Consider the following 12,894-nt stretch of genomic DNA (forward strand, 5'->3'; position numbering starts at 1 on the left):
GGGTTGACAGTTATTTAAGAGGACAGCACTGAAGTAATCTTGACAACTTCTCAGCTTTTATAGGCCTCTATTGCTCTGACAGGTAGTTTCTGCAACTACCTAACAGCTAAGATAAAAACTGTAGGAGAATTCCCTCTTAAAACTCAGAAAGGGGCAAAAACCCACCAGGTAAAGTCAAACCTGAAGTTAACACAAGACAAAAGAAAACACCTGCTATATTTTATTTCTGAAATACAAAGATATTTGATGTGGGGCTGATGGAGTCGTCATTTCAGCATTCACCAGGGTCCCTCTTGGGACACAGCAGTACATTGCATAGGGAGCAAAGTGATGCCATAGTAAGTACGTATCATGCTTTTTTGATTTTTTTGTAAGATTCCAGGACTTTTACTTGCCTTATAGTGATGATAAATTACAAGAGAGACCAGAATGGCATATCTAGAGAAACAGTACATTAGAAGACTAATCTACAGTTCAAATTCCTTTACAGAATAATTGTCCTATCGTGTTCTGCCTGCAGATGAGAAAAACATCCAACGTTTTCATCTTTTTAGATGCAACAAATTCTTAAGCCATTGGTCTGCAGGAAGTCCCAGGCCTGAGCAGGCAAAGGCTCCCTGATCTGGAGCGCGAGGAAGAAGACAGAGAAAGCGGAAAAGGTCAGACTGAGCCCATAAGCATCACAGGGAACAAACGCAGGGAACCCCAGAACAGAACGGCAAGAAAGGATGGCACAGAAGTAAGGAAAAGGAGCGGAAGCAACACAAGGAGACCCTGATGTAGTGCCGCCTGATGTTGTGCAGTCTACAGAGGTAACCCTCCGGTTATTTCTAATCCAAAACAAGGTCCTTGCACACAAACCGATCTGCTCCTCTAACTTGCCGCAGTAGAGTCACATCGGTGAACTGGTGACAGCGGTCTCCCTAGCAACAGAGTGACGTCAAACAGCGATGTGTATTTACTGCGGACTCCGCTAGATGGAGAAGCCAGATTTCACCCTGGCTCTGCCTTGGGTACTCGGAGGACTCAGTCAGGGTCAGTGCTCTACACCCCAACCCCATTTTGTGTAAGGGATGAAGGAAAAACAAACAAAGAAAACACATTAAAATATGTCTGGACAGAGAGAGAATATTCAAGAACAGGAACGTGCATCTACAACAGCAAGAGACTTCCTTGCTACTTTCGTTCCAAACGTTTTTTTTTCTTAGGATTTTTTAATTAAAACCCTCTTACCAAAAACCAAACAAAAGACCATCACATACATTAGGACACTTGTGTATTATTAAACACAAAATCACATTTTAATGGTTGCCTACCCACAGCCTGGTGTTTCTCAACAGATTAATATATTAACACGTCTGTGCATGTGTTCAAACACAGAAGTAGCAGAAATATCTCTCCAATTTTCTCACTTGTAGAGTCTAGAGACTCCTAAACTATGATTTTTGGTGGCTGGTGGCCTATAGATCACTTAAGGTGCTCAGAAAAATGACTCCTCTGCCTGGTTTTTACTGTTACTTTTTATTAGCAGAAGCTGAAAAAACATTTGAAATATCTGATCACATTTTTGCTATATATAGGGGATTAGTGGAACCCAAGACCTTCGGCCAAAACTAGCCATGCAGCCCACCCTAATGTAACAGCAGTCCTGTGTTTCCAATTATTTGTTACCAAGAAGTACTCCTACAGTGCCATGGTGACAGACCTGTTCCAGAACCGAGCAGCAGCATGAGGGGAGGAGGAAGTGGAAAGAAAATGCACTTTGAAAGAACACACACCAAATCACAATAGTGGGAAGGGCAAGAATAAAGAGTTCAAGTGAATGTGCAAGTACACAAACACTCCAACACTGAAAGATTAATGACAGAAGTTAAGCATAAGTAGCAAGTAATTGTCATAGTAAGAAGAAAGTCCAGCATCAGAGTAATTTGAGTGAGATTAATGACAGTAATAACATTACCATCTAGTTTTCAACAAGTACTAAACTGCTCAATCTTAATTTTCAATACTATTATGAAATGCTGCCTGAAAAGTTTTTATGATATGTATTAAGAAGATTGTGTCTCCAGCTTCCTTGTTAGGCAGATTAACCTCCTACTGCTCAAGTGTGAAGTGGCCAAAAGCCAGCTTCTCACTCCCCGGGTCCTCCTGTGGTATTACAGCCTAGGAAAGAATATTCCATAATCCTAGGTCTAGCAACTTGAGATCTGTATTTCAAGGAAGCCCAAGAGCACCAACGCTGACCAAGAGTCAACATTCTTTTTAAAATACCTGAACTTTTTTCCTGTGAAAACCACAAAGTGCTCTTAGATACTCATTCTGCATTAGCTGAGTGTTCCTCAAAAAGACAATCTCTCAATATATACTGGAACTTGAAGAATCTGCAAGTTGAAACACACCTCTGCCATTTTATCAAGGCCTTGATGACAAATCAGGCAGCCCTGCAGAGCAGAAAGGCAGGGTTAAGCATACCTAACCTAAACTGTTACCACCTTCTGTAACTGAAACCTTATTTAACATCAAATAGAAGGGTATGAAGCCTGCAGAATGACATCAGTGTTAAAATGAAATACACATCACATCAAATTTGACATGTCTTAACCATCTAATGCAAGACCACACTTAACTGTCATCCCAAACCTGTAACATCTCCAAAAGCATTTAGACTTGAAAACTTCATTGCTGAGTACTTTTGTAAGCCCAAATAAAGAACGTAACTTTCAAAGTCACAGCAATTCTACAATAATTTATACTCTTAAAGGTATATTTGCAGCTCAGTTCTGTAAAATATCACGTTCCCAGTCGTTTCTAAGCAACAATATGACAAACTGAGAAACACTATCGTTCACAAGCTCTTGTATAACACAAGCAAGGGAAATGGGAGGAAGACACAAAACAGTCTGCTCAATAGCTATTCTGAAAATCTTGGTCTCTACAGCAACTGTGGGATTAAACTATAAAATCTGAGATGTCAACACATTTTTTAAACAGCAATTAGCTAAGTAACTATCTAAGGAACAAAGGATTCTTTAGGCTCATTTAACAAACGCCCCTCTAATTCCCTAGGAAAAAGAAAAGTTAATGAAGAAAGATGTCTCTGCCTTTGCAACAAAGTCTTGTTTCTACTTCGAATAGTAAAGTAGATTTTTAACCAGAACAGCAGTGTACCTACCACCACTGTTTGTCCAAACTATCCTACAGAAAATTGTTGCCACTAATGCGTGGTCCCTTAGTAATAAAAATATATTAATTCACTTCCACCAGAGCTATTTGCTATGAAGTTTCAGCCATTATCTGTATAGATGTCAATGACAGAGCTGTTCAAATATTTTCTTTAAGTGTTTATTATCCTCTCTCTTTTTTTAAAGATCAGAACTGGAAGGAATGAACAAACTTTTGAACATCTCAGCAGGGAAAAAAAAAATAATTAAAAAAAAAAAACTTTGCCTGAGAACTGTAAGCTCAGCACATGAAAACGAAGAACACAGTTACTTATGCAACATAATAAAACCAAAAGATCGATGGCGGGTCAGATTAAGGCCCACCCAGCACATCACGGTTTCTCAGAGGGCAGGGTGGAACCTCTGTATGCTGGTCGTGTTTTCATACCAGTCTCTCATCCATGTACTTCGAGCAATCTAAGTTTTAATGCTTCCTGAACCTAACATTCATGCAGAGGATGTATTGTTATGTTTAACAGCCTTTAATGGATTTTTCTTTCACATCTAATTGCTTTCTGAACCTGTGCCAGTTTTTGGCACCTACCTCGACGAGTTCCACAATTTAACTGTGTGGTACAGCCTTTGTTTTAACACCCCTACCTGACAATGTGAGCACTAAAGAGCATCAAGTGAATGTAGAAAAGAAAGGGGAGAGTCATCATTCCCTATTCATCCACTTGATGCCATCTTATAGTTTTACAGATCATTATTACATCTTCCTCCTGCTGTTTTCTTTCCAGACACAAGAAATACTCATCTATTTGGTTACTCATTATGAAGAGACACAGAACAGCTTCCACATACTTACTGGAACTCTAGGTAGAGACCACTAACCTATAATAAAAACCTGTCAATGTTATCATCAGGTATAGATTCTTCCCCATACCACGCAGAGATGAAGCTTCAGCCATGATGTAAAGTTTATTAAAATATGAACAAAAGCCATTTTGTATTACACAAGCAGAAAGGATTTTCAAGAGCTGGATATCACTGTTTGAGGCATAAGAAAGCTGAACATGTCTGACTGCTTCTTTCTAAGTGAAAGAAACAGCTGAAAAGCTATCCTAACAGACAGTCTGGTCAGAAAGGTATTTGTTTACAGAGGACACTCACCTTCATTGTATGGCACCGGATTGCCAATATTCCCACCAACCTTATCAGCAGTTTTCAGAACATTGACATCCATCAGGATAACCACTCTCCTACAAATATAGAATAGACAGCAATAAAGACTTTCACTCCCTCTGCAAGCCTATCAGACTCTGAACATAGTTTTCAGCAGATAAGAGAAACAACCATTAGGGACTGATTGTTTGGAAGAGGGATCTGGAAGACAAAAGCTCTCCACTGCCAACTTAACCCTCTCATGAGGTACAAGTAGGCTTTAAACAGTATCACATTTCATCAATCACAGCCAGTAACAGGCCGAATAGGCACACAAAATAGCTTGAAACGACGTCATGTTTTAAAAGTATCAAAACCGTGCCAGATTCTACAAGAATATGTTCCCTGCCTCAAAAGGGGTTATGTTCCTTCCACAAAAACACTGAATAAAAAGACATAGAACCTCAGTTCACATTCTTCTAGACACATACATAGTTTTTCTATAATTCCTTTACTCAGATCCCTGCTCATTTTGCAGTATCCCACCTCCCTTCCCTCAAATTTTCATAAAAGACAGACCAGATTCCACAACACCTAAGTAACAAGAAATCTTCACTGTTTCTTTTCCACAGCAGATAATCTTAAGTGAATTTTAATGAAGCTCTGTACAATTTTGAGTATTCCAAGTGGAAACTCTACATTACTCAATCTCTGTATTAGACAAGTCTGAACCCACTGCAGTCACATTCTGTAATTTATTTCTGCTATTGCTTGTGCTGTGTTCTTTCCCTCCTTCACCCTAAACACTGAGTATTTTCAGATAATCTCAATCAGAAGCGTTTGGCCTCTGCTTAGTCACGACAGACAGAGCCCCCACTAGTGCAGCTGCCTCACTGTAGAACTGTACTTTAAGAAATACATGTACCTTCCATCTTTCAGGCTGTTGACAATGAATCTGTTAACCTGGCAAATGCATTGGGCTGATAAGCGTTCCTCTTCCACCAGAGAGTTCAGCTGTGTTGCCAACATGAATGCTGCAGAAACAGAAGAAAAACATTGAAACAGTTAACATGTGCCAGCTTTAAATGGGGCTGCCATAGCTGGCCCCAACTTTTCCAGCCAGGCTAGTGTTCCGTTAGATCTACAACTTCCTCAGTTAGTTAACACACAGAAAACAGTGTAACTGCTAATGAGTCACCAAAACTGAGCATAAGCTATACTGTATTTATTCCTCAAACTTCAGAGTGCAGTGATAGCTAGAATGATCATATATCAGAGAAGTCAGAGAAAGATTAAGCTAAATTACTTTAAAATCATTGTTACAGAAACGTGTAGGTTTCTATATTTTCATTATACCCTATAGCGAGTTAATTGCTTAAAGTTCACACAGAAAGTTCCAGAACAGAAGGATTTTGTTCAAGTGTTAAAAGGCAGTTGCACACTTCAGAGTCTGTGGTCCCCATATAAGTCACGTTCACCTTGAATACTCGTTTCACTGTTTTGCACCTAGACTGGAAACTTTAGCATCACTGGTATGTCCAAACTTACAAAAATCTCACTACAGCTTGTCATACTTACAGGAAAGTGTGTTAACCCCATCGCTCATCAACACCCGGTAACGCGGTGGCCCATTTCCTGTAGCAATAGCCCGTGTATTCTATATGGAAACACCAGATTGTGAGTTCTCATTTGTTCAGAAACTCTTCGAAAACCTAAAGTGACATCATTAGCAACTGACCTATATATTCCACTCTTCTTTTTTTGAGCACTGATATGAACAGCACAGCCCAAGTCAGATAAAACAAAATTAAAAGCACATCAGCCTTGTTGGCTGCGCTCAGGAGCCCGCGTGGACATGCACGCAGTCCCTGACCCACCGCCTGGCACACGCGGTAACACAGTACTCACGATGACTTGCAGCACGGGCTTGGAGACGTACTCCCCCTGCATTATGGCCTTGGGAAAAGGGAAAAAGAAAAAGAGACCCTCAGAAAGGTGTCGGTGCCGCCACCACCACCACCACCACCACCTCACTCAGGAACGCTTCACAACCCACAGCTGCGAGAGAACTGCCGCGGAGCGGCACAGACACGGGAATGGCTGTCACCACTGGACTCGGCCAGGGCCCCCCCTGCCTTCCGGGCCCGGTGTCTCCCCGCAGGCCCGCGCACACCTGGTGTCCAGCTCCCTCCTCCCTGGGCCCGGCCTTCCCCCCCCCCACGCCGCCCGGAGCCGAGCCCACGCCAGGCCCCCCCAATCCCGCGGGGCCGCCGGCGCAGGCCCCTCACCGCGATGGCGCCCTCGCTCAGCTGCACGCTCATGGTGCTGCCTCCCCCGCCGCGCTCCGCCGTTGCCGCCAAATCCTCCCGCCGCCCGCAGCCGTGCCTCCTTCTTCCGGCGCGCCCTCACGTCACCGCCGCGCGTGGCCCGGCCGGCGGCAGCACAGCGCTCCTATTGGCTGCCGGGTGCCGTACGGCGGAAGCGCTCCCTGGCGCGCAAGCGCCGGTGCTGCTGGGCGCCGCCATCGGGGCGTGGGTGATGGCGCTGCCGGCGGAGGAGTGGCGGCTGTGTGCCGCCCGGCGCTGGGCCGCGCTGGAGCCAGCGCTGCAGGAGCGGTTGGCGGCGGCGTCGCTGCACGAGGCGCTTCGCCTGGGCTGCGGCCTCCTCCGGTGAGCGGCGGGCGGGGCGGGGCGGGGCGGGGCGGGGCGGAGCGGGGCGCGGAGCGGAACGGCCCCGCCCCGACCCAACCACCGTGTCCCGCAGGCCCGAGGCGGAGGCGGCGACTCTGCGGCGGTTGTGCCGCCGGGCGCGCGCGGGCAAGGAGCCGGAGGCCGCGCGCTTCTACCGGGAGGAGGGAAACCGGCTGTTCGGCCGCCGCCAATACGGTGCCGCCGTGAGGCTCTACTCGCAGGTGGGTTGGGCGGGGGCGGCCCCCATGAGGGCATCCCCGGGGAGAGGGGTCCCGCAGCCCCTGCCGAGAGGCTCCCGCGACTCCCCCGGCCCCGAGCAGCAGCTCTCCGTTCTTCGCAGGCGGCGTCCCACGAGCTCTCCGGCAGCCCCGAGGTGTCCGTCTGCTTCGCCAACCGCTCCGCCGCCCTCTTCCACCTCGGGCGCTTCGAGGTGAGCGGGGAGGGGGACAGCGGGGGACCCACGGCAGCCCGGTTTCCCCTCCGAGCTCCCGGGTGCCCCCAAGCAAGGCTGCGCACCCAGAGGGTGGCCTGAGGCGGGGGGATTGGGGCAAGGACGAGCCCAGCAGCATCCGAGGTGTTACCGCACAGCGTTTGCGCTCGGGGCGCCGGTGGGCACTTCTGCAAACCCCGCGGTAGCCGGTATTTGGTCGTTGGAACAAGAGGCTGCGGGTCAGGTGTGCTTCCGGAGCTGTGCCTAAAGCATCTTGTCCGTACTTAAACTTTCGGAAGGGTTCCAACTTTCCTTCTTGTTCTATGTCGGGAGGCTTTATTTGCCCGGCAGATTGGCTGTGTGCGTAGAATGTGCTGATTAACGTAGTCTTATTAAAATATTCTGCATCTTAAATGGAATGGAAGTGCCTGAGTCTCAGCTGGTTTTCAAGTACATTTAAAAGGCTTTGTCCTTGTTTCCAGGTTTGTTTGGAAGATATTGCCAGGGCTGAAAGTCATGGCTATCCAGACAGGCTGCTGCCCAAGGTCTTGCTGCGGAAAGCTGAATGTCTGCTGTGTTTGGGGAGGTTACAGGATGCAGCAGACGCCCTCAGTGTGGCGGAGAATAAAGTTGCCATGGATGGGATCATGACTAGTCCTGCACACCAAACATTACTGAAAAAGTTAGGTCAACTGAAGATTAAAATCCATGAGAAAGAGAGTTGCCCAGAGCCTGCACGAGAAGCACGTGAAAACGTTCAAAGAAATTCTGAGATCTGGGAAGAGAATGACAGTATTTCAGGCGCATCTTCATCTTTGAGCTTAGATTTTGATATAGAGAGAGGACGTCACTTGGTGGCCTCCCAGGACATCCTGCCAGGACAGAGCCTGTTGAAAGAGGAGGCGTTTGTAAGTGTGCTCTGCCCAGGGGAGAGCTGCTTTCTGCAGGACAGCAGTGAAACGCTGTGGGATACTCGAGTCACTAATGCAGATCTTTATTGTCACCGTTGTCTGAGGCAGCTCTTGGCCTCAGTGCCTTGCCGTGGGTGCAGTTACGCGAAGTACTGCAGCCAGAACTGTGCAGATGTGGCATGGGAGCAGTACCACAGGACAGAGTGCTCCCTGGGAGCGCTGCTTCTCACATTAGGGGTCTTCTGCCACGTTGCCTTAAGGACTGTTCTCCTGGCGGGATTTGCAGAGGTTAGCAGGCTGGTGGAATGGTCTCACGATGGTGACAAGGACATTTGTAACCCTGAGGCAAGATACAAACGTCTCAGAGAGGCACCAGAGACAAGAGCTGGTGCTAGAGGTATCCCTGGTTGTAATGACAACGGTCAGTACCAGAGTTCTTACCAAGCTGTGTTCAACCTTTTGCCACATGCTGAGAAGCATAGCCCTGAACATAAGTTCCTTTGTGTGCTGAGTGTAGTAGCTATATGCAAACAACTCCAAGAAGCAGGCCTAGAGGCTGCTGTTTTGCATCAGGAATCATCTGAGAAGTGGTCTGAACCGAAGACATGTGAAAAAACATCGAGTGAATTGTCTCCAGAGCTGAAGATTATGGCAGAAGCAATGCTGAGGCATGTGTTGCAGCTGCAGTGTAATGCACAAGCGATCACTGTAATGCAGGAGTCGGGTAAGATAAAAACTTTTGAGCCATTTTCTGTTGTCCTTGCTCATCTAGCTTGTGTGAAGAGATTGAATTATCAGTTGTAAAAAGCTGCCATTGCAGATGGGAACAATTTACTTAAAATTTAATGGCCTGTGCCATGCTGATCTGTTCTTTGGTGCACACGTAGAGGGTATTTAGCTGTTATTTAATGCAGCAATTTACCGGAAACCTTTCTACTGCTATCTGCAATTGGTCACAGTGCCTGTTGCATAAGTTGCGTGGGTTAGTGAGGATTCATTCTCAACCTACTCTGTTTTTCCTCTGTCCTTAGAATCCGGAGATGGTGCTGTTGTAAATAAGAAGCCTGTGCGCCTGGCAACTGCCTTCTTTCCTGTCCTCAGCCTTCTGAACCATTCGTGCTGTCCCAATACCAGCGTGTCATTTAGTGGGACAGCTGCCACTGTCAGGGCATCGCAGGCAATCCCAAGCGGCCAAGAGATTTTCCACTGCTATGGTAAGTATTAAGTCTCTGTCTCGAGGCAGAGACATCCTTTCACATCTACGTGGCGTGCTAACTGATTGCTATTAATATCATAATTCCCAGTATAATGTTGCTAGAGTCTTTGTTTATGTGTAAGCCTTGATAAAAGATATCAATGCAAGATCTCCTGAGCCCACTGTTACATTTTCGGTCTCCAGTTCTGTCCTCTCCAAAAGATGATATATCAAGTCTCAATTATAACAAAGATAGGTTTCGTTTGATGTTGAGAACTATGCCTGTTTAGCGATTTCTACCCTTGCCATCCCTTTGCAGGGCCTCACCGATGTAGAATGCGGGTTGCTGAGAGACAACAGCTTCTCAGTCAGTATTTCTTTGAGTGTCGCTGTCAGGCATGCCTCGATGAGTTAGAGTCTGATGTCAAGAGCGTGGTGTCTGTGAGAAACTCATTCTGCTGTCCTAGCTGCCAGGCTTCAATGCAGGTAGTTCTTCCATAGGTATGATTGCAACTTACTGAGATGTGTAACGTTTGGGTCTCTGGGAATGTCAAGAGTTAAAGATCTCAGTCTGTGAGTTCTGCTCAGAAGGCAAAAGCCCCTGTAAAGTCAAGGCAGTATCTCACTGTTGTTAGCAGCTTGCTTGTAATGTTCTTGTATGTCAGTCTTAGAGAGAGTCACACTCTCTGCAGTTTACAGGTGTAAATAAAAACCACGTGTAGTGTGGGTTAGATGAGGGCAAGTATGTATTTTGTGTGAGTATTAGTTGTGTACCCCATGACCCTCCTTTGGCCTAATCTATAGCTCACATAGTCATAGCTATTCCTGGAAGTTTCTCATGAAATCGAATAAGCTAATAGCTATTTACAAGTAAGTTACTTTGTTTAACGATTGCAACTGAGAAACTAGCATCTCTGCAACACAGCACAGAGAAAACAGAGACGGAAAGTAAGCTCTGAGTTGAACTTGAGCAGGAACCATCACAGGGATGATTTCCACAGGGGGAAGACATGCTTTGTTGTTCAAATGAAGCTTGTGCAATCTCAGTGAGCAGAGAGAGCCTGTCACGCCGTTTACGGGACCTTCAGCAACAAATGAAGAAAGCATTGGAGCTGCTAAGGGACAGGAAGGCTGGTAAGGCTCAGCTTTCTGCTTTGAGGTCAGCAGCTAATGAGCACACGTCGGGAGTTCAAGCCATGAGATGGCACTGTTGCTCGTGCAGTTGGGGTCTTCTGGCATGCGGGCTGGTGTCCCTGCGGACTGGAGCTTTAGGTTTTTTATACCCCTGATCCGGGTGTTAATCTAAGTCACACGTTGTTCCATAGTAACTAGAAGAACTCAAGGTAACATTGGAGTTACGCATTCCTGGGCTCGCTTTCCTGGAGCGAGTCTGGACAACACCATATTAGAGTAAGCCGGGTCGCAGATGAAGTCAATGTTGAATCCTGATGAAATCCAAGTCTAGCTGTGTAAGATGCAGAGATGAGATTGGACTGATTTTAATTTGTGGATCATGGAAAGCTGGAGGCGGGCCAGTAGGATGAATTTCATACCCTCTTTCTTAGATCAAGCTATCAAAGTGCTCCTGAAGTGTAAGATGGATGCTGGAAACTTCTTGTCTCCAGAGCATTTGCTGATGGGAGAGATGGAGGATCATCTGGCACAGGTCTATGCTACTCTTGGTATGGCATTGTCTTCTCATTATCTTTAGTTATATGAACTTTGAATTTAACATGACTAGCCTTTTCCCTGAATAGCCCTTTCACTTTCCTCCTGCTGTATTTCTCTAGTTTTGACAGCAGGGCTCTCACAAAGACTGCTTTAGCCAAAACTGCGTTCCCAGCAGCCAGTGAACAATAATGTGATCTCACATTCTTCTAGATTCCCTGTCCTGGTTCTGAGGTCAGCAGCCTCCCAGGAATGCTGTGGATATAGTTCATCTCATTCTGCATAATGCTGTCAAATTTTCTGAGTGGCAGTAGCGCTAGAAAGCATTTATTCATGACTCATTTTTTTCATTTGAGTTGGTACTTTTTTTCCATCAGGGAAGTGGCGGGATGCAGCCAGGCACCTGGAGAGGAGTATTGAGATTGTGGAAATGCATCACGGGCCATCAAGCGTAGAAATGGGTCATGAACTTCTCAAGCTGGCACAAATTCTCTTCAATGGGTAAATTTGCTTTCATTCTCTGTCCCTTCCCTGCACCACTCCTGTGTGTCTGGCACAACATCATGGCAGGTGGTCCTTGGCACCTTGCAGAGTGTCTCGCAGGACCCTGGGCAGTCTGACACAGGTGCCAAAGTTGGCCGTTACTCAAGTGCAAGTTCGTTAACCCCATTGGGGTTCACTTATACCAGCTGACTCTCTGTGACCTCTTTCTCAGTTTTCTGCCTGTCTGTTCTACTCCGTGGCTCCATTTCTTCCCTGTCCTATTGTTTTATTTTGACAACTAGTCACCCTTGCTGTTCATACCTCAGTTGTATAATGTCGCTGACATCTTTTCAAAGGAGGAAATAAAATCCCCCTGCTCTATTTCGACTCTCTTTTGGAAAGCAAATCCCCTGACTGCTTCTGAACATCTTCTCACAACACCTCCCTTTAACCGAATTAATTTTAGTGGGAGCTGCAGTGAGGAAGTAGCAGGTGCCTATACTCAAAGATAATGTTTTAAGTTTTTGTCCATCTCTTCACCTTTTTCCCCTCCCATCTTCCCTTTGCACGCTATTTGCCTGGTGCTGAAAGGCAGTGGAGGGCAGGATCTATACCCATTAACAGATTTAGCTTTTTGTTTGGAGGGGTTAAAGGTTGTGTAAATCAAGGAACTGAGTTAAGTGGTTCATATTCTCTGTTCTTATTCTCTTCCTATTTCAGATTTGCAGTTTCTGAAGCTCTGAGCACGATTCAAAGAGCAGAGGAGATTTTGTCGGTACATTGTGGTCCTCAGAGTACTCAGATACAGGAACTACAAGAGATGAAGACCTGTCTGTTAGAGCTTCCCAGAAGCATCCTTCAGAGGACTTAATTTCCCTGTCAAAGGAAGCTGCAATGTGATCTTTCATCAAAGCTAAGTTTCATGTGGTAAGGTAGTCATGTAGTACAAGCTGGAAAATCTTGTGTAACAACAACTTGAATGAAATCTGAAATGTTCTTTAGTGAGACTGTTGTAAATAAAATGACCAATTCTAACATGAAGGGTCTGTGTGTGGTATGGTGGGAATAGACGCTGTTGTGTGATTTCTGCATGTGGGTTTGAAGCAAACGTTTGAGATGGTTGTGTGTGTCTGTTTCTAGAGATGTGAATCTCCCGTGTGTGGTACCCTGATGGTTGTGAACATGCAGTCAT

At 45.9% G+C, this 12,894-nt stretch overlaps 2 protein-coding genes across 3 annotated transcripts in view; one reads left to right on the forward strand and one right to left on the reverse strand.

Moving 5' to 3' along the window:
- The window catches only part of RPA1 (replication protein A1), a 28,238-nt gene extending 21,553 nt beyond the window's left edge, over positions 1 to 6,685 (reverse strand). The window contains exons 1-5 of the mRNA XM_086624532.1: positions 6,614 to 6,685; positions 6,234 to 6,281; positions 5,904 to 5,982; positions 5,251 to 5,359; positions 4,335 to 4,423 (exon numbers count right to left, since the gene is read on the reverse strand). Of these exons, the coding sequence (XP_086480658.1) occupies positions 4,335 to 4,423; positions 5,251 to 5,359; positions 5,904 to 5,982; positions 6,234 to 6,281; positions 6,614 to 6,646 (358 nt within the window). The 5' untranslated portion in view covers positions 6,647 to 6,685. The remainder of the gene's footprint in view (positions 1 to 4,334; positions 4,424 to 5,250; positions 5,360 to 5,903; positions 5,983 to 6,233; positions 6,282 to 6,613) is intronic.
- A 178-nt stretch (positions 6,686 to 6,863) lies between these two features.
- SMYD4 (SET and MYND domain containing 4) lies at positions 6,864 to 12,719 on the forward strand. 2 transcript variants are annotated; one of them, XM_086624559.1, is made up of 10 exons: positions 6,864 to 6,994; positions 7,089 to 7,236; positions 7,356 to 7,445; positions 7,928 to 9,080; positions 9,388 to 9,570; positions 9,871 to 10,040; positions 10,553 to 10,685; positions 11,117 to 11,233; positions 11,597 to 11,720; positions 12,423 to 12,719. In XM_086624559.1, exons 1-10 carry the CDS (start codon positions 6,864 to 6,866, stop codon positions 12,571 to 12,573), a joined length of 2,400 nt encoding a protein of 799 aa, XP_086480685.1. In that variant the 3' UTR covers positions 12,574 to 12,719. The 2 variants fall into 2 exon arrangements, with proteins under 2 accessions (XP_086480685.1, XP_086480684.1); XM_086624558.1 differs by having other exon boundaries at positions 9,871 to 10,037.
- Positions 12,720 to 12,894: the final 175 nt, after the last annotated feature.

Source organism: Tauraco erythrolophus, chromosome 21, assembly GCF_009769465.1.
Source record: "Tauraco erythrolophus isolate bTauEry1 chromosome 21, bTauEry1.pri, whole genome shotgun sequence".
Classification (NCBI taxonomy): domain Eukaryota; kingdom Metazoa; phylum Chordata; class Aves; order Musophagiformes; family Musophagidae; genus Tauraco; species Tauraco erythrolophus.